The sequence below is a fragment of the Cyanistes caeruleus genome, chromosome 1 (genome assembly GCF_971803275.1).
Source record: "Cyanistes caeruleus chromosome 1, bCyaCae1.hap1.1, whole genome shotgun sequence".
Classification (NCBI taxonomy): domain Eukaryota; kingdom Metazoa; phylum Chordata; class Aves; order Passeriformes; family Paridae; genus Cyanistes; species Cyanistes caeruleus.
Window position 1 is genome coordinate 43879500 of NC_141701.1, and position 20139 is coordinate 43899638.

Genomic DNA, 20139 nt, shown 5'->3' on the forward strand with positions numbered 1-20139 from the left:
TATAGGTATCCACCAGAAGCACCAGAGCTTCAAATCCGGAAAATGGCAGACTTGTGCTTTTTGGTGCAGCACTATGAACTTGCATATAGCTGTTACCATACAGCAAAGAAGGACTTCTTAAATGATCAGGCAATGCTTTATGCAGCTGGAGCACTGGTTGGTACTTCACATAATATGAACATTCTGTGAACTTTTTCTGGTAATCTCTAATGTTTGTCTGAAGGTAACAAAATGCAATCTCTCCCCTCTACCTCCAAATTTGTAAGTGTCTTCTAGATCTGCTGCATGTCTTTAGGAAACCCTAAGGTGTTGTAAAATCTGTTTTCTGCTGTTATATGAAGGGAATAAAGATACGAATAAAAACTGGGGAGTTAATGCTTAAAATATGGAAGGGAGAAAACCTAGAATGCCACCTCCAGAAAAATGGATTTTTTAAACTGGTAACTCAAAGCCAGATGTAAAATAGCTTTATAGTGTCTCTTATAGACTTAGGCAAAATACTTATTTGCCAGAAATTCATTACTCTGTCACTATAAATATGGTATTGTACCTGTTTTTGGGGGACTTAAAACTTGGAGGCTATACTTTGAATATGTCACTACTGAATTTCACTCTAAACACATACTCATTCATAATTTCTTCCTAAGAATTAAGGTGTTTAAAACTAGAGTAATTTTCAACAAGATAAATGAGAGTACTGGGGGAAAATGAGTAATTTTAGAAATTTTTAGAAGATATGTATTATAAACTTTAGTCTGGTTAACTTGTTAATATTTGAAATTCTGCATCACAGAGCTGTGGAAGCATTATTGTACACCTTTACTTCTTGATTAAAAAATTTACTTAAATGTCTGTTTTTATAGTTCAGACAGTTGCTGTGCATTTGGGTAATCTGAATAAGCAGAATAATAAGAAATCTTAATTTCCAAATGAATGGAAGCAGTCTTAATTATGAATTTGTTCCAATCAACTAGTCTTAGGGTTTACTTTCTGCAGAAAATCTTTGCTATCATATTTTCAATCCATGAGAAAAGAAGTAAAATTTCAGACTGTGTGTTTATACTAGAGTTTCCTTGGAAGCTGATCATGTAATTTCATTTAAGCAAAACTCAAAAAACAGTCCTCATCTTAAAGTACATGGTAGTGCTACTTTACAGGAACAATCTTCCTGATAATAGGAAATTCGTTTGGGCTTGCAGAACTGTACTGAATCAATGCTTCTGCACAACGTTGAGGGTACTGTCAACTGCAAGCACTTCTGTGTGTAACTCTCTGGCTAATTGTAAGCACAGCTATACACATGCTGTTGTATTAATCCTTTTATCACTTCCAGTGTATTGATACTTTTATATGCCTGTAACTGATTAGATGAAGATCTTGTATCTAGTAGCTATTGAAACATGTTCTTCACTCTTTTGAAGTTTATGATTTGTTGAAAAGACTACCGTGACAGTACAGAATTTCTCTTGTAGGAAATGGCAGCAGTATCAGCTTTTCTTCAACCTGGAGCTCCTAGGCCATATCCTGCTCATTATATGGAGACAGCAATTCAGACCTATCGAGATATCTGCAAGTATGTTGTTTTCTTTTGTTCTGATCCAGTGAAAGTTGAAAGATCTGGTGGCTTAACTTTTTTGCCCTGCACAGTAAAATTGTGCCAGATGATCACATAGTGATGGTAACTTTTTAATGACTAAGATAAACTAACATATCTAGGATAGCATGAAAGGAGATCTGCTCTACTATTAACAGAGTGCTTATTGAACTTGTGTATTGAATTCACATGGTAGATTTTAAGGTAGTGGGATGGCTGCAAGGAAGGTTTCTTTGAGAAGACAGCTGAAGTTGCTTGTGGCAGAATCAGTTTTCACTCAGCTCCAAAATGGACTTGTTGCTGTCCAAGTTGGCAGTGCTGCTGTTATGTCTGTGATAATGCATTTAAGAAAGGGTAAAAACAGCTGTGCAGCAGTTGTGAGAAAGGAGGTAGAAAATGAGAGAAACAGCCTTGCTGATATCAAGGTCAGAAGGCAGGACCTCCCTGCCACCTGTGGTGAATACCATACTGAAACAGATTTTCCCTTGCAGTCCACAGAGGTGGATCTACCCTGCAGGGATCTACCCTGCAGCCTGTCCAATACCAGAACAGGTGCATGTACCCTGAAGGTGGCTGTAGCCTGTACAGAGTCTGTGCCACAGCAGGTTGCTGTCAGGAGCTGTGACCTGTGGGGAAACCACACTGAAATAGTCAGTTCCTGAAGGACTGTACGCTGAAGAAAGGATACGCATGGGAGCAGTTCTTGAAGAACTGCATCTATGGGAGGGTCCCCACATTGGAACAGGGGAGGAGGATGTGGAGGAAGAAGCAACAGAGGAGAAATGTTATGAAGTGACCACAGCTCCTTTTCACTCTTCTCCTGCCCTGAGTGTGGGGAGGAGGAAGTAGAAGAGTTGGTAGTAAACTTGAGCCTGGGAAGGAGGATTTGTCAGGAGAAGGTGCTTTATTTCTGGTTTTATTTATCACTGTGCTATTCAGTTATTAATTGAACATAAATTAATTTAATCTTTCCCAAACAAGATTAAACAAGTCTGTTTTGCTTGTGACTTACTGGTGAGTGATCTTGCTGTCCCTTTCTGGGCACATGAGGTTTTTAGTCTGATCCTCTTCCGCTGTGTTGCTGAGCAGGGGGTATGACAGAGCATCTTGATGGGCACCTGGTACCCAGGTACAACTTGCCAGTACAACCTGCTTCTGACTGTTGGACTTCTTGTTTATCAGATTGTTTTAGTTGCTATTTTTACAAATACAGTACTGTTCCTAAAAACTCTCTCCAGCTTTGGCTTTCATAAAGCTCCTGTTATAGTAGCATTGAACACTTAATGTATCAATCTGTATGTAATTGTATTGTGGAAGTGAACTTTCATGTATTTTACTTTAAGAAGAAATAAGCAACAAAACCTCAGTCTGATGCCATGTATAGAAAATAGTAAGATTTGAGATAAAAAGTTTTCTGAGGTTTATTTTGATAAATATTTATTAATACATGTATGTTCTTACTTTAGGAACATGGTTCTGGCTGAACGCTGTGTACTGCTTAGTGCTGAAATCTTAAAAAGTCAAAGCAAATATTCAGAGGCAGCTGCTCTTCTGATTCGTTTAACCAGTGAGGTAAAACTTTTTTTTTCCATTTCTGCCATCTCACTATTTGTTTTCTTATCCAAACACTTCTAGGTTACCTTCTGATTCTTGTCCTACAATATTTTCTAGCCAAAGGTAGCAAGTGAACAGGTATAGAGCATGAAGTGAAGAAAGCTGTTTACACTGTAAGTGAAGGAACTAGTACAGTTATTATTTTTCTAGGCAAATGACTTGCTTGACTTCCTTAACCATGCTAAATATGTTATCTTTGGCTTTGTAACTAATTTTCTTTGACGTTTGCTTAGCTCTTGGATGATTACAAACTCATGTGTTAGAAGTATTAGCATGGCTTGCCAGAGCCACAGTGGATGCTATCCCATATATAATCAGAAGTTCTCTACAGCTTAAGCAACTGAGGCATTACTGTAGTTCAGCTGGTTAAAATCATTAGAATCTTACTGTCTAAGTGAAACCCTACACTTCTCTGATATTAATTGGCAGAAATTAAGCATGGAATCAGCTTCTAACCCAGGAATTGTCTTCCTTGGAAAGGAGCGAAGAAAAATGTAATTCCAGTGATAGTGTAGCATCTCCTTTAAAGGTTGGAGGGAAGTCTAAATGGTATTTTTGGCTTCAGGGCCAGCTGCACCAAATGTGACGCTTCTGAGACTTTCCTGGGACAAGTTAAGCGTGGAATAAATCTGTTTAGTTCTTTAATTTTCTTTCTCAAGTGTCTCTGTAGCTTCATTCTTGCCCTTTCAACTTAAGCTTGCTAGCAATGTTTACAAGAGCAGCCTAAGATATTTAGGCAAAGAATTTAAATACTACTAGCTCTGCATGGTCATTTAACAACTTAAAATTGCACTGTACATACAATAGTATGCCTATGGAGCATTTTGGTAGTTGCAAGGAAAATCTTCACAGGATACTATATTGCTGTCTCAGAGACTTATATTTATGGTCAAGATATATACTTGAACATCAGTGATAGCATGGAGTTGAGCTGTGGTAAAATCAAGTAGAATCTGTTCTGATTGGTTAAAGTAATATAGCTGTGTATTGGCAGGAGAAGAGAAGGGTATCACAGTAAGAAATTGTACATTAAGAAATCAATAGGTTCAAAAGGTTCATGTCATAAAAATACACCAAGTTTCATTGCTCCCTGTGTTTTTCAGAAGTCTTGGTAGAGGTCTTATTTTTTGGTTCTAGCCTTAATATCTGCAGGGGGAGGGAGGGGAAAAGGTAGGAGAGTGCTTCAGAGGTAATGGTGTTTGAAACTGTAGCCTGAGTAACTGAAAAAGCAGAAAATATTTCTTTTGTTGCTCATACTGAAACAGGTTCATACATGCTTCACTAGAAGAAGTAAGAACATGATGGTATTGAACACTGTTGAAAAATACTTGGTCTTATTTTTTTGTGCTCACATATGTATACGTTTGCATATAAAAGAATCTTCAACTTCACAGAACTCTTACAACTTACTGTCCCTCTTAGCATTAAAACACCACTGTTACCTTTATTCAACTCAGGCTAATTATTCTTTTTTCCTTTTAAACAGGATTCAGATCTTCGCAGTGCACTCCTATTGGAGCAGGCAGCCCATTGTTTTATAAACATGAAAAGTCCCATGGTTAGAAAGTTTGCATTTCATATGATATTGGCTGGCCACAGATTTAGTAAAGCAGGCCAGGTAAGTATTCATGAAAAATTTGCCTGGTACTAGATACTTTGAAAAATGCGTTAAGAGTGTTATAAGCCTGGAAAAAGATGCTTGGCTTCTGATACTCCTGTATTAGTCTGCAGTATTCTGTTCTGTAATCTTCTGAAAATTACTTCTGGATTGACCACACTAGTCTATTAGTGCTTTTCTGAAGTAATGCTGAAGATCTCTGACTTGAAACTTAAGTGATGTTTTCATTTTTGAGTCTCATTTTATACACAGTAACTTTCAAGGCTTTTTTTGGCAAAGGAATGTTTTTACTCTTGAGATAAGAGTGAATTTATTCAGTTTATTAGAATAATAGCAAAATTTAGATATTTGTTTTTCCTGGTGCGTTAAATACATGTTCTTTATTGGAGGTGCAGGTTTGTGAACAGTTGCTGCATGACAAACCAAAGCATCTCTATGCCTGTTAGACTTAAGTGGCACTTAAACCAATAGAGATGAGATTGTTTTTACTCCCATTCACATTCCTTTGCAGGCAGCTCTAACTGTGGTAGAGAAACTTTTTTGGATAGAACTTTTGTGCTTGTTTCTGCATTAATTCTGGGATACATTCTGCAAAGATATGCTTGTGCTTGATTCCTGCTGAGGTTATTTCAAGCCAGTAATACAGGAGAACCAAGATGTCAAAATTCTATTAGGAACAAAGCCCTGTGGTGTTGGTTGGGGATTTTTTCCCACCTTACCTAATCTCAGCCTCCCTGTCCTGGTGAGACAAAAAAGAGGTGGTTTTTTGCATTGTTGGCTTCTGTGATGTGAGGAATAGTGGGAGTACTTCTCCCCCTCCTTGGTTTTCTTCATGCAGTAGTTTTCCAGTCTGCTACGACAGAATAGTACTGACAGGAAGCTATTGATCAGTTTTTCATGTATTCATTCTTTTATATCTTGTTCCTTTGTCTGGGAAAGTGAATGCGTTTTGTACAGTTTTGACATTGTGTAACAGTTCTCTTTGTTATTTGTGTCTAATATTTGTAGGAATTCTGGTTTCCAGTAAATACTTTTTCAGTGTTACAGGAAATGTAGCTATTTTTTTTCATGTTGTTAGGGTACCAAAATATGAAGTGCTACTGAAGAGAAATCAGCCAGGCTGTTTAGCTGCAGACTGTGATACCGTATTTTAAAGTGTCACTAGTACATGCTGACGTTAAGTTTTTACTGCTTGTACTCTGCTGTCATCACCATGCCAGTGTGAACTTATATTAGATTTTGTCTCCATTAGTGCTGTAAGGGAGTGCTGTTTTCATTTTTTAGAAGCTGAGACTTAGCTGTATAGTGAATGTCTATACAGCTGTTCAATACCTAGACTTGGGATTGAATGCCTGGGTCCTGATGTACAGGAAAGAAACTGTGGAGCTGACTGGGATCAGGCCATCTATCTCCCAGTGGTTGATGTGGTGATTGGTAATTTTTCTTGCATGTACTGTAGATCTGTGTTTTGTTGGTTTTCTGGGCATGCATTTTTTGTCCCAGGTATGTATACTAAACAACAGTTGGCAGCTGAAAGTATCACACTGAAAGTTCAGTTTGGGTGGAATGAAATGTGTTAAATCCAGCTTATGTCTTGAGGCATGCCAGTAGAGCTCTGTAGACTTTAGCAGTCTAAAGTCCTAAAGGAACTTCAAACACTATTCTAAAAGTAGTCGTTGCTTGTTATTTGCTTTTTTAACTTACTGCCTGTTACTGTGGTCTTTGAAAAACGTGAACTTAATCTGGAGGCCAGGCTCTACTGCAGGAACAAACACTTCTGTGCTTAGATTAGTATTGACTGGATTCTATGAGGCACAGTTCTGAAACATTACACTTCACATGGTGGTGGTGATGTGGTAAAATCTACTTTTCTGACTTACTGTTCAGTCTTCGTAATGTTATAATTACAGTCAGTAGGTAATGGGATTGTTTGAGAAATTATCTTTTTTCTTGCAGAAGCGACATGCCTTACGTTGCTACTGTCAAGCCATGCAGGTTTACAAAGGGAAAGGCTGGTCTCTTGCAGAAGACCACATTAACTTCACCATCGGTCGTCAGTCCTTTACGCTTCGTCAGCTGGACAATGCTGTGTCTGCATTCAGGCATATTTTGATCAATGACAGTAAACAACCTCCAGCTCAGCAAGGAGCTTTTTTAAGAGAATATCTTTATGTCTATAAGGTAAGGTAAATTATTTTTCCATGTCTCTATTTCTTGAATAAAATAAGTACTAAATAAGTACTAAATAAATAAGTACTAAAATAAGTAATTTTATTACTGCCAATTTTCTATTAAATCATTAAATGATTTTCTGTTTTATCTGCTTTGTTCCAGTCTTGTTTTGGTTTTTTTTAATCTAGTTGATGTGTCCAGTTTTTTTCCTCAGACTTCAAAAACCCACATATGCTGCACCTCATGTGTGTAGTACTTTCACAGATGGGAATAAGTAAAGGTTAATATTACAGTAGTGTATGTGTTTTTATTACAATAAAGTCTGTTTTTTGAGGATCATGGCTGAATTGTAGTTGTGATAAGTTTCATAGTTTCTTAGAGGAAATGGATTTGTCCTGTTTTGATCAATTTGTAATGAATTTGGGGGCTTTTGATAATACATATTTAATAAAGACTAGGTAGCTCTGTCATCATCCATATAGTGAATTTCATTCTTTAATAAAGATAAAATTAGATGGATCAAGTGACTCATGGAGCTTTGTTTAAGTTCATGGGTGATTCTGGATTGCAGTGTGCCATATACATTATGGGGTGTTTAGTGCTGATATTGCTACACAATATGCAGCCATGCATATTACTGTCTTTTAAAGCTTAAGAACAGAATTTCTGTGGTGTTTAAGTTATGGCACACCTTATTCAAAGGCTGGTGTTTGAATCCGCAGCTCAGCTTGTTGGCAGTCTTGTTTAATGGTGGTGGGTTAGTGAATGTAGTTTATCAAGTTCTGAATTAGACAGTCAAGCTTTGCATCAAATAAAGCTTGTAATAGCAATACAGCCACAATAGTGATTAGATTTCAGAGTTAAAAGAATTATTCTTTTCCCATAAAGATTTCATAAACTTTAAACTCCTATTAAAGAGAAATAAACTATGTCAAACAGTTAATTGAAATTATTTATTCCATCCTAAAAATATTCCCTGTTCAAACATTGAGTGTTTTTAGCTTGGCTTCCTTACCATTCAGCCATTGGTAAGGTACATGACACTCTGTTTTCTTGCTCCTTTGCTCCAGAATGCAGCCCAGCTGTCACCTGATGGTCCCTTACCACAGCTCCCTTTACCATATATTAACAGCTCAGCAACTCGTGTTTTCTTTGGCCATGATCGACGACCAGCAGAAGGTTAGAAAATTTTAAGTAAATAGTTTCAAGTCCCTTTTTTAAGGAATCAAAATACATGGAAGAATTGGTGCCATTTAAGTCTGTCATTGTGTAAAACTAAAGTGACTGGGTGACTTGAAAATATTTCAAAAGAAGAGCTTGAACTTAATACCTACTTGCTGGATGTTTTCAGACTTCCTGTGAAAATACAAAATCTGAGTATGTGGTTGTACTATCACTGTTTTTCTCACCTGGAAAGCTTCAATAGAAGTGTGTAATGAACTACATGAAAGAGATTATTATTGCTGTAGCAAATACTGGACACCAGTGGCAATGCTACAAATTAGCTTTACAGTTAACTTCCTCTAGGATGAAATATTTAAACACTCTGATTCCTGAATATAAAGAAAGCTGAGTGGAAATTCTTACATAAACCAGGGCTGTACTGTGTGGTTGCAGTCTGTAACAAAATAAAAATGATCTGTAGCCTGAATATACCATGCATCATGCTAAAATCTTGGAATGCCATGGTATTCAAATTGAACTGTACTCAAATTATTCTGTGCTGTCTTCCATAGGTTGGTTTAAACTTTACTACACTTCACTTTTTTAAATCAGTTGTAGCATAAGAATGATACCGACTTAGAACTTAAAATATTTTCAGAGTAGTTACCAAATTGCCAGTGCAACCCTCTGATGCAGCTGTGGCACGTTGCTCTTCTCACCTTCTAAGACTGCCTTTCTCTCCTCAGGTGAAAAGCAGGCAGCTACACATGTAAGCCTGGATCAGGAGTATGACTCGGAATCATCACAACAGTGGAAGGAACTCGAGGAGCAAGTTGTGTCTGTGATAAATAAAGGAACAATACCTTCAAACTTTCAGCCAACACAATTCTGTTTAAATCGCTACTCAGATAACTCCAAATTTCCTCTTGCAGTGATAGAAGGTAAAGTCAAGATTTTTACACTTCAGAAATAAACTGAGTTAGATAAATTTGTATTAATATTTCCTGTCTTATTACAGATTTGAACCAACATTCTTGTGTAGGTTGTTTGTATATGAATACTCTGAGATAGGTGAGCCTTCAGACTGTGATGGGGAAATCCTGTTGTCATTATTTTCTTGCACTTTTTTGACAGAACCAATAACTGTAGAAGTGTCCTTCCGAAACCCTCTGAAAGTTCCACTTCTTTTGACTGACCTTTCATTGCTGTGGAAGTTTCAACCTAAAGACTTCAGTGCAAAGCATGATGGAGAAACAAAAGAACAGGTAAGGGAAGCTTCATCCTTTTCCAACCCAAACAGCTGCAGGTACAGAGTATATGTTGAGTGTTCAAAATTCTGTAATATGAAAACTTTTAAGTATAAACATTAAACACAAAGGTTTAAGTGTAAACTAAGAAAAAGGGCAAGGCAAAACTAGCTACTGATATTTTTATACTAGCTAGATTTTCTTAGATCTGTAGGGCACAAAGCAGCCAAGTCAACAAACAAATTGTAACGTGTATTGTAAAGCTGAATGCAAAACAAAATACTTCCAAGATTTCATCGTATGTGTACTACATCTATGTTGATCACTCTAGCTGTGACCTGCAAGTGTGAGTGTCAGTAGGTTATCAAATACGCTTTTCTTATTTGAGCTACTGTACATAGTGAAATGTGTGTTTCGAAAAACTGCTTGTATAACACAGGAACATCTTGGTATCTTGATTAGAAGAGAAATGAAAATTTACTGTATTAAAAATTAATGTTCTGAATGCTTTAGATGAGCCTATTGTGCTAGTGTTTATGTTGTGCTACTGTTCAAGTTAATACTCCAACTAATGCTGAGGAAAAGCTCTGATGGATTGTTGTCACATCCAGGTTTTAAAGGTTTTAATATGTTCTAATACTGAATAGTACAGTAAATGCCTAAATCATTTGTTTTCCTGGCCAAAACATTGGGAACACGATGATCTCTAAAGGTGCTGTAAGTATTTACCAGAGTTATAAACATGATTCCACATAGTTTAAATCTCAAGGCTTACCATACACTTTCCCTACAGTTCTGATCTGAACTGCTACTTTAATGGTGTGATAAGTGCTTCTGTGAATATCAATGAAACAGATATGGACTGGGTCCAATTTAATAGTGCTAAATCTTAAATTTCTCCTAAATAAATGTTTACTGAGCTCTCAAGCTGCTTTTTTAATTCATAAATGCTGAGATGCTGAGCATGCAGCACTTGCTTTTCCTAACTGGAAATTTGTATGGTTTTTTTCCTTGAGCACTTAAGGAAGGGTATTGGAAATATTATTTATGACACACTTTCTGCCTAGGAGTAATAGTATCTAAAGAGCTGTTTCTTCTTTTCAGGGTACGTGTGATGAAGATATGGTAGGAACTGAAGCAATAGCAGAATTTTTAATTAATAGTGAGGAGACAAAAGTGGTAAGTACTATACTCTGTTTTAAAAATAGTCTTTTCAATGTTGAATTTTAGTGTGCATTTCAGACTTGTTATGATCTGAACTTCATGCTATACTGGCAGAGGACATGACTGAATCAGAAATTCCAGTACCTCATATATCCTATCACTTTGTATAAATGTGACAGAACCAGAGACAGTGGGTGCACGAGGCTCCTCTTGAACATCAAGTAACATTTATAACTTTATTTATAACACTTATTTTGTAAATGTGATGGTGCTTGAGCACTTGGCATAGGTTGCTCAGAGAGACTGTGGGAGTATCCATCTTTGGAGATGTTAAGAGCCCTTTGGATGTGGTCCTGGGCAGCTGGCTCTAGATGGTCCTGCTTGAGCAGGCAATTTGGGCACAATGACCTCCAAAGTCCATTCCAGCTTCCATCATTCTGTGGTTCTGCCCCTGTTAATCACAGTAAAAGTTAACTTTAAAGAATTTTTCCTAATGTAATGAACATTTCTCAGCTCTGAACTGATCAGGTAAATTCCATGTGCATGAAATTTTGAATCTAGTAAATGATATATACTTACTGTTGCAGTTATATCTAACATAGCTTTAAAGTAAATGTAGCTGTGAGTGTGTTTAGCAATTGGACATTTAACTGTAATAATTCTTCTTTCTAGTAGCAACAACAACAAAAATTTAACATATCTCCACAGGCAAGACTAAAGCTCTTTCCCCATCAAACAGGGGAGCTACATATTCTGGGAGTCGTTTATAATCTTGGCAGTGTTCAAGGTGCTGTATCATTAGATGGGATAGATCCTTCTGTTGGATTACAGACAGGTAAGTGTGCTATTACCTTAAATTGTGTGTTTCTGGAAGGAAGAGACATGGCTTCTGCAGAGTAGAACTGAATTCCAGTGTTTAGTGTTTGCCATGATACAAGGCCTTCCATCAGGTAGGGATGTAGAAATAAGAGAAACAGCTGAAATGGGGAAGGAACAGATTGGCTCTTGTAGGAATCCCATGAGGAAGGATGCCATATCAATACTTTATTGCTCCTTTTAAATCTGTTAAAAATCTGAAACCGGTAAAAAACCAAAATGTAAATATTCCATCTATGCTGTGTTGAATTTATACAAACTTTCATTGACTTTCTTGCCATTCATTTTTCTTTTTCATCTTTTTGCTTTAACTTTCAACTCCTGTCTAAATGTTACATTTAAGTTCTTTTTATAGATTCCCAAATTTAAATTTGGCTGATGCAGGGTTTTTTTAGCATCTTGAATTCTTTCCTTTACATTAATATATAATTGGGCAATTGAATGCATGCTACTTGATCTGTTTTGTTGAATCAGTCATCTGAAATTCTCTCACATGGAGAATTTAGTTGTTAGAGGAAATGGAGATTAAAACATGTGAAAGTATCTGAAAGAAACAGAAACTTGTTTATCTAGAGGCTGAAACCTTTTGAATAAAAACAATTTGGGGAGTGGTGGCTGTCTTTAAGGGAAATAATCCTCTAAGAGACTATTCTAGCCTGGTAGAAATTGGGAAAGGAAATAAATGCATCAGCTTCATGCAGTTTGTCTGCCGCTTCCCTTCCAGTTGTAGTCAAACTATTGAAGGACAGAATAAGTCCACAACAATGGATAACTGGCTGTTGGAACTTGAACTAACCATGTGTTATGTGACTGTAAACTTTGAATAGTTCTTTGTTGGTGATGTTGCTTAATCAATGAACACTGCACGGGCCCAGTAACAAAAACTAAAATGACTTTCAAGATTGGATTGGGAACTTTGGATCATTTCTTAGAGACAAAGTCAGGAATTTCTTGAAAAAACCCAACTAAAGAAAAGTTTTTAAATTTTTTTCAGGAAAGTTTGTTTCCAATGGGTTATCTGTACGAGGACGACAAGATTTAGAAATCCAAGGACCTCGACTTAATAACACAAAAGAGGAAAAAACATCGATTAAATATGGACCTGATCGACGTTTAGATCCCATTATTACTGAAGAAATGCCTTTGTTGGAGGTATGTAACTAATTCTTACTGACAGTTTTGAGAAAATAGCAGTTTATAAATGTAGTTCTAACAACGACAGCTTGGATTTTGTTAATGTCTAAATCTTTCCAGGTAATTTCTGATCTGTCAATGACAAACTTAAGTGGGTTTTTTCAGTTGAAACTTGAAGCCTCAAAATTAGTATCCTTCTGAAATTGATATATTCCCTTCAGAATTTTAGTTAGCAACAGCTTTCCTAGCCAGATTTTAAGGTGAACAGGGAACAGGCAAAGAAGCTTTTTTTGTCTGCTTGCCTGCCATTCATTTAGAAAAGTTATTCTAGCTAGTTAATTAAAATATGGTGCTCTAGGGTTATTAAAATGGTGTGGGTAACTGATTAATAACAGGGCACTATAGAGTGGGATGCATCAGCTGAATGGGACTACAGTGATCATCCAGTCCAGCTGCCTGACCAAGTTATAGTATGTTAATGGCTTTGTCCAAATGCCTCTTGAACAGTGACAGGCTTGGGGCATTGACCACCTCTCTAGGAAGCCTATTCCACTGTTTGACCACCCTCTCCATACAGAAATGCATCTTAATGTCCAGTCTAAAGCTCCCCTGGTGCAGCTTTGAGCCATTCCCACATGTCTGATCACTGGATTTCAGGAGAACCTCCCTCTTCATTTCCCCTCTGGAAGCTCTAGGCAGCAGTATAGTTTGTGTTAATGGATGTTTTCATGGCATTCCCAACTTGGCTCAGTGTTCAGGTTTTTATTTTCTCCTTTTCTCTCCCATACAGGTGTTCTTTATAAATTTTCCTACAGGGCTTCTCTGTGGAGAAATCAGAAAAGCATATGTAGAATTTGTAAATGTAAGCAAGTGTCCTCTTACTGCACTGAAGGTTGTTTCTAAGCATCCAGAATTTTTCACTTTTGGTGGAAATACTGCTGTTCTAACGCCACTAAGTCCTTCAGCCTCTGAGAACTGTAGTGCTTACAAGACTGTTGTGACAGATCCTACCTCAGTGCGAACAGCACTGCTGTCTTCAGCTTCTTCTGCAGACTTTGGGGTTGGTACAGGAGGTTCACCTGAAGTAATACAGGTTCCACTTCCTGATGCTGTTCTTCTTCCTGGGGCTTCAGTACAGCTGCCAATGTGGTTACGGGGACCAGATGAAGAAGGTGTTCATGAAATTAACTTCTTGTTTTACTACGAAGGTATTAAAAAGCACTCAAAAATGTGGTAAGTTTTCCTAATCTGCATATTCTGTTGTGCTTATTAGACACATTAGATTCTGTGAGTCTGTGATTGTAATGCTAAAAGTATTACTGAATTTCTCTCAGTTGCTGTGATGATGTGAAAATAGCCTGTTATCTGCTATTTTAAGCAGAATTTTTTCTAATATATGATCTAATTTTCATAGGAAATTGTATAGCCTACACTGCTTTATTTGAAGTAGTAAATACTAAATTATTAAAATAATTTAATAGAAGGAGGGTTAATGGAATTCTGTTAAAACAAACTTTGTTCATACTTAGTTCCTCTGGAACCACATCTTTGAGCTGAAAAATCATAACCTAATTTATTTCTACATTTTATAAAACAAAATCTTGTCTACCTTGAATGAAAGATTTTGTTCTTAGCTAAAATTTGGTTAGTAATTGTATTGTGATGAAAGATGTTCTCTTTGGAGGGATTAAATACCAAGTTTGACTTGCATGCTGTTGCATAGTTCCTTTTTGCACTATCTTGAGAAATTCCACAGTCAAGTTTGATGACACAAGCTAAAGCAACCCCAAGAAATTAATTCACCACTTTCTCTAGGCAGGCAGGTTTTCAGAAAAGAGGGGGCTCCATCATGTGTAATGATTACTTGGGAAAATATGTCATCAGGCCCTGCTTTTTCTTTCTCCCTAGTTTTATTGCTGAGTGTCACTAGAGGACACAAACAAAAACTTGTGACTTTATTCTCTGACTCCAGTATATTTATAGATTCTTGACAATGACCAGGGGTTGGATAATTAAGTTATCACCTTCCTAAGCACACCGGTCATGCGAAAGATCCATCAAAAGATGTTTCTTAGAAGGAATGCCTGAACATCTATGTTTACAGTTACTTTCCTGAGAAAGTAGCTACAACTATGAAAAACAAGATCAGAAGGCTTAATTTGAGGGTGACAGCTGAGCATGACACTGTATGGTATGGAGTATCCTGTTGGTCTGTTGGGTGTCAGCCATCCCACCTTTTTGTACAACCCCAGCCTGCTTGCTGGTGGGGTGAGGTGAGGAGCAGAAAAAGCCTTGACCCTGTTCAAGCCATTCTCAGCAATAACAAAAACATTCCTGTGTCAGCACTATTTCTAGCACAAATCCAAAACATGACCACTTACCAGCTACTGTGGAGAAAATTAACAGTCCAATCTAAACCTGCCACTTGGTGTCTGTACCAGGGTACAGATAAACTCTAGTAAGATGGACTGAATGTCTTCTTGTTGCTGAAGCTTGTTTTCTAGGCTAGTTCTGAGAGAGAAACAAAGTTCATGTACTGTGAGACTGGTTTTCAGTGTAAACCGAAGCAGAGTAAGTTGAAGATAGTTGAGAGTGAATCAGTAGCATAGTCTCAAAACTGAAGTCATGCAAATGCACCCTTGGTTTATATTTTTCTGTAGCTTCTGAAATACCAAAATTAGCATTTCATTTGGCTCTAATCTAGTCTGTAGGAATAGGGAATTTGTCCTCCTACAACTCATAGTATTCAGAAACAGAGGTGTTTGAGAGATGGAAGTGGGTTGTTTGAGTAATGTACTTGTTCCTTACTATACTGAAGTTTTGAGGGGAACTTAAGGGAATTGCTCTGGTGTAAGAGAGCTCGTTTTAGACTGGACATAGCTTTTAAGTGTTCAGAAAATGATGTAATTTGTGCTTGAAAGCTGTACAGGTATCTGTATATCTGAATATTAACTGCAAAACTTCAGACTTTCTTCTGTAATTGTGACATTTTGAAGTAGAGTTTAGGAAGCCACTGATTTTTTTTTCCTCCCAAAATCAAGTGTCACAGGGCGTTTCAACATAATTAGTAGGTAGTGCCTATCAAACTATTTTTACATGCTCGCTAAAATGTTTCCAAGTGGAAGTTATGGTAACTGAAAACTTCTATGTAGGAAAAAGATCATGTGTTTTGGTGGTGTCTAAGAACGGAATTGTATTCATCTTTAGAAAAGAAGGATGATAACTTTCACAAAGGGACTGTTGTCCTGGAGGTTGAGCATGCCTGGGAAAAGGCAGGGTAGCAGTGGTTTGGTTCTCTCTTATTTTTTTTTTTTAATAATTCTCTTTTCAGGAGAATTTATTGAATGCAGTGGTATTCTAAGTGCTTTTTAGTAAATATTTATGGCAAGCAATGTGACTAAGTAGTGGTCTTTCTCTGGCTTATTTACTCAGAAACTATTTTCTGGAGCATTTGGTGGCATTAAATAGCTTAGTGGTATCTGTGTGCCAATGCATGTCTATTTGCTTTCACTCTGCCAGTTGTCTTATATCTGAAACATTTCTGAAGTATTTTTCCTTATGGTAACAACCTTTTTCTCCAATATTTCACATGGCTGAGACTGCGTGTTTAAAGAGCACCTACCCATGCAGCAAGATGGTTAAAAATAAAGTAGGTTTGATAGGGTATCTTCAGTGAAAAGTGTTATCTTTGGTGGTTGAAATGGACAAATTGTCTAATGAGCTTAATATTGGCAAACAAAAAAGCTAAATTTTTTGATGTCATATTCTGGGCAGTCCTGGTTGTTCAAAATGTATTTTTTTCTTTTCTCTCCTCCCCCTTCCTCCCTTTCCTAGTCACAGAGTATTAAGGCACACTGCAGTTATTTGTACAAGCCGGTCTCTGCACATTCGGGCTACTGTCTGCAGAAGTAATGCACTTGGGGATGAAGAAGGCAGAGGGGACAATATGTTGCTCTTTGTGGATGTAGAAAATATCAATACTGTAAGTTGTTATTTGTATTTATAATAATACTGTCCTGAAGCTCAGCAGATATGAACCAAGACTCAATTTTTTCTACAGTAACTTTGCAAACAAGGAAAAAACCCAAAACCTTGCTTATTTGACCATTCAATTTCTGTTGGAAAGAATATTAATATGAAGTTATATCCTAACTCTCTGGAAGTTACCTATACTAATCATATTGCAAGACTATAGTTCATAGTGTTTTTAGGAAGATTTATTCCAAATTGATGAATGTTCTTGATTGCAGCTTCTAAGGTTGTCTCATTCAGAGCTGTCTGTCCCCTGAAACCTTTCAGAAGTTTCTCTTTCAGAGAAAACACTGGTAGAATTAGTGGTAATGTCAAAGTCAAAATTTAAGCTCCAACTTGAAGGAAGTTTGTGTTTACATTTATCACTAAACTGTAAAAACATTTTGGCTAATATAATCCAAATAATGATATGTCTGTTGTGATCTGTTGACTTACTAAAGCAAAAGAAAATACTCAGTTTTTCTAAAATCATGCTAATTTAAATTTACTCATTTTTTGGTAAAGCTGCTCCCATTTTTTCAGTCACAAAGCAAGGTAATTGAATTGTCTGTTTGTAGAATTCATAGGCAGTTGGTAATGGAACTGCTGAGCTGATTTGTTGTTTTCTTTTAAAGCTGTGTACACTCTGGGGTTTTTTCTTCATTTACTTAGTATTGTCCACTCCTTTAAGGAGGGAAGAGTTTATATGAAGGACATACCAAGTTAACGATGTGAGGCTTATTTTTCCACTACCACCTCACTTTTTACAAGAAAAGAATCCAACTCCAAAAGCTACATTTTATTATGTATATATGTAAACCCAAAATAGATCTTCAGTTTCTAGGATTTATGATTATCCTTCAGTAATCCTAGAAACTAAGTAACTTTGTGGACAGTGTTCTGCATTGGAGTTAAAAAGCCTAGTTTTTGTTAAAGTTGTTCCTAATTTAAAATACTAGCTTGTAGGTCTTTTTCTGTGGGATCCTTATTTCTTCTTTGTGTGGCTTTGTTTACTTGAATTGGAAGTTGCTGTGATCTGGGACTGTTGCTTTACTTTACAGTGGGTCTTAAATCCCTCCTTGTCTCTAAGTATTGTGTGTTATGAGTGGTGAGAATAATGAGTTAAATTAAGATTCTAACAGTGCCACCTTGCAGTGAACACTTACTGTGCAATTTAACACATCACAGTTGTGACTGGTTTTCTTTGACATAACTTTTGTCTGTTCCTTAGAGTGAGACGGGTGTTAAGGAATTTCATATAGTGCAAGTTTCAAGCAATAGCAAGCACTGGAAGCTTCAAAAATCTGTTAACATCTCTGGAGACAAAGGTGTGTATCTTCATCACAAAAATGATGTTGAGTCTAGCTTAGGGCTGATAAAAACAGAAGAATCTTACAAGGAGCTAAATTTGGCTTTCAGAATAATTAGTTTCCAAAAACTATCCATTTCAAACATACTAAAGCCTTTCTTTTGTTATATTTCAAGAAATGTATATTTACAGATAACTTATTCAGACTTAATTAATTTTAAAAACAAGCTTAATTTACAGGTTAATTATTTCTGTGATGTAGAGAAATCCATGTCTGGGGTGGCTGATAACTTTCCTCACAAGAAGTGTGGTTGTGTTGTGTGCCTGATTGGTTGTTGCTATGCCTGATGGAAGTATGTTGAGTGTCATCAGTGTGTTTCCTTTTTGTGAATGTCCAAGATTTGAGACTTTTGTCTAAGGAACTGTGATTATGCTTAGGGTGAAAAAAAATATCTTACCACCTTTTACTTTCAGATACTAAACTGGCTAGCAGAGAGAAAGCAAAGTTGTGTTTTAAAGCAGTGAGATGCAAAAACTCGGCAGGTAAGTTCTATCCTGAATGTGGTAACTTTTTTTAAAAAAATATGCTCTTTTGGATACTGTATGCTGAAGTTGTGATTTCTCATGATGCTAAAACAGTGCTTTCTCTTTTTATCCCTTAGAAAATTACACATTTGCAGATATTGTCTTTGGAAATGAACAGGTAGGTGGATGGGTCCAGCCGCATATTTTGTCTTATGTAAGGTGTCCCTGTCATGTGAAAGGACAAAGAGGTGGTAAGGTAACCTAGGCTGGTGTATAGTCAGGATTATTAGGATCCCAGCTTTACAGTTGAACTACTTTGAAATCACATTACAATGCTGGCTTTTTTGCTAATGCTTTTCCTTCCTTTTCAGCTCTTCGGAGTAGTTATTTTCAATATATCCTAGCCATCTAGTTTTCTAGTAAAGGCCTGCAGATATCAGATTATTTTTCTTAATTATACTTCTAGTAAAATAGGTTAAAACTTCTAATTACAGCATATTTGAAAACCTGGAAGACCAATGGGTATTGATCCCAGAATTTCAAAACTGCTACAGGAGGTTGCAGTGAGTTCAAGGAGTCTGATTTTTCTAGAAGTTTATGGTTCTAGACTATCATGCTCTTCTAATCTTTTTTTAAACATACATATACTGAATAATACTTACAGTAAATTATCTTGGTACCACATATGCATTTCCAAAACCTGAGGAAATTAGGCCACTTACATTAGGTCAGAAATCTGCATAGTGGATTTAATCTGTTGAATGTCAGATTGCTTATTTTATGCTGAGCATACATTTTTCCTGTATGTATTCAGCTTTTAAAGCCAAAGAAAACCTATTCACTGCCAGTTCATTTCATAGGCATATAAATTGAAGTTAGGACTAAAACTCTGAGGTAGATGATCCCCTCTGCATTATTAGGGCTGGAATCTGAGCTACAGGAGCTTTAGCTTTCCTGGAGAACATTTTATTACAGTGGGGAGATGGGGAGGGTGTCCTCCCTTCTGAGCAGTTGCTCCAGAAGTGGATTTTCTCCGTGGGTATTAGCATTCTGCTAGTGCAATAATTAGCAGCTCTGCAAGAACATATATTCTGGAAAAGCTAGAAGTTTTGAAAGAGAGGGGTTGCGAAGCTAAAGTTGCTTGCTTATTCTGTTGTCTCCAGAAGTGCACATTATCATTGCTGTTGCTCTTAAAAACCAGTTTGCTCACCAGGCTTTTGGTGTTGGAAGAGCGTTGTACACATGACAGCACAGTGCTTCTGTTTGTGCCTTGTATCTGTGGGGATGTGCTGTGCAATCTGTTATCTCTGCTGTTGCTAGCAAAGTAAATGTTCCTAACTTAGATAAATAATTCTAGCTAAGCTGAGGAAAATATTAGCAAAATTACTTTTTGTGCCATTTGTTGGAAGCAAAAATGACTTTTGTGTGACTTAGTTGGATGCTTCAGCTCTCTCTAATAAACTTGGTATGTCACAGTAGGCTGCATTGTGATAATAATCAAAGCTCCTATTTCCAAGTTTTGTACTTATAGTTCTAAATTGGCAAATTATAGCTCTTGTTTTCCCTGTACTACCTTCAGCAACCCTTTAGATAGGGCTGATCTCTAATGGGTCGGGCAGAGAAACCAAGATGTCTGGCATCCTGTACCTTTGCAAAGGGAAGCAACTGGGATAATGAAACTGAAATGCTGCAATGATGAGCTCTGTTAAAG

General features: G+C 36.9%; 1 protein-coding gene across 4 annotated transcripts in view; it reads left to right on the forward strand.

The window, feature by feature from the left end:
- Positions 1-20139, forward strand: part of TRAPPC8 (trafficking protein particle complex subunit 8) — a 53226-nt gene that overhangs the window by 19438 nt on the left and 13649 nt on the right. For all 4 annotated transcript variants that reach the window (XM_086889452.1, XM_086889463.1, XM_086889474.1 and 1 more), the window contains 16 exons: positions 6-156; positions 1473-1573; positions 3061-3166; positions 4695-4826; positions 6783-7007; positions 8069-8177; positions 8909-9103; positions 9297-9427; positions 10514-10588; positions 11282-11408; positions 12444-12601; positions 13374-13816; positions 16418-16565; positions 17826-17922; positions 18378-18446; positions 18566-18606. In XM_086889452.1, coding sequence (XP_086745578.1) covers positions 6-156; positions 1473-1573; positions 3061-3166; positions 4695-4826; positions 6783-7007; positions 8069-8177; positions 8909-9103; positions 9297-9427; positions 10514-10588; positions 11282-11408; positions 12444-12601; positions 13374-13816; positions 16418-16565; positions 17826-17922; positions 18378-18446; positions 18566-18606 — 2308 coding nt within the window. The remainder of the gene's footprint in view (positions 1-5; positions 157-1472; positions 1574-3060; positions 3167-4694; positions 4827-6782; positions 7008-8068; positions 8178-8908; positions 9104-9296; positions 9428-10513; positions 10589-11281; positions 11409-12443; positions 12602-13373; positions 13817-16417; positions 16566-17825; positions 17923-18377; positions 18447-18565; positions 18607-20139) is intronic.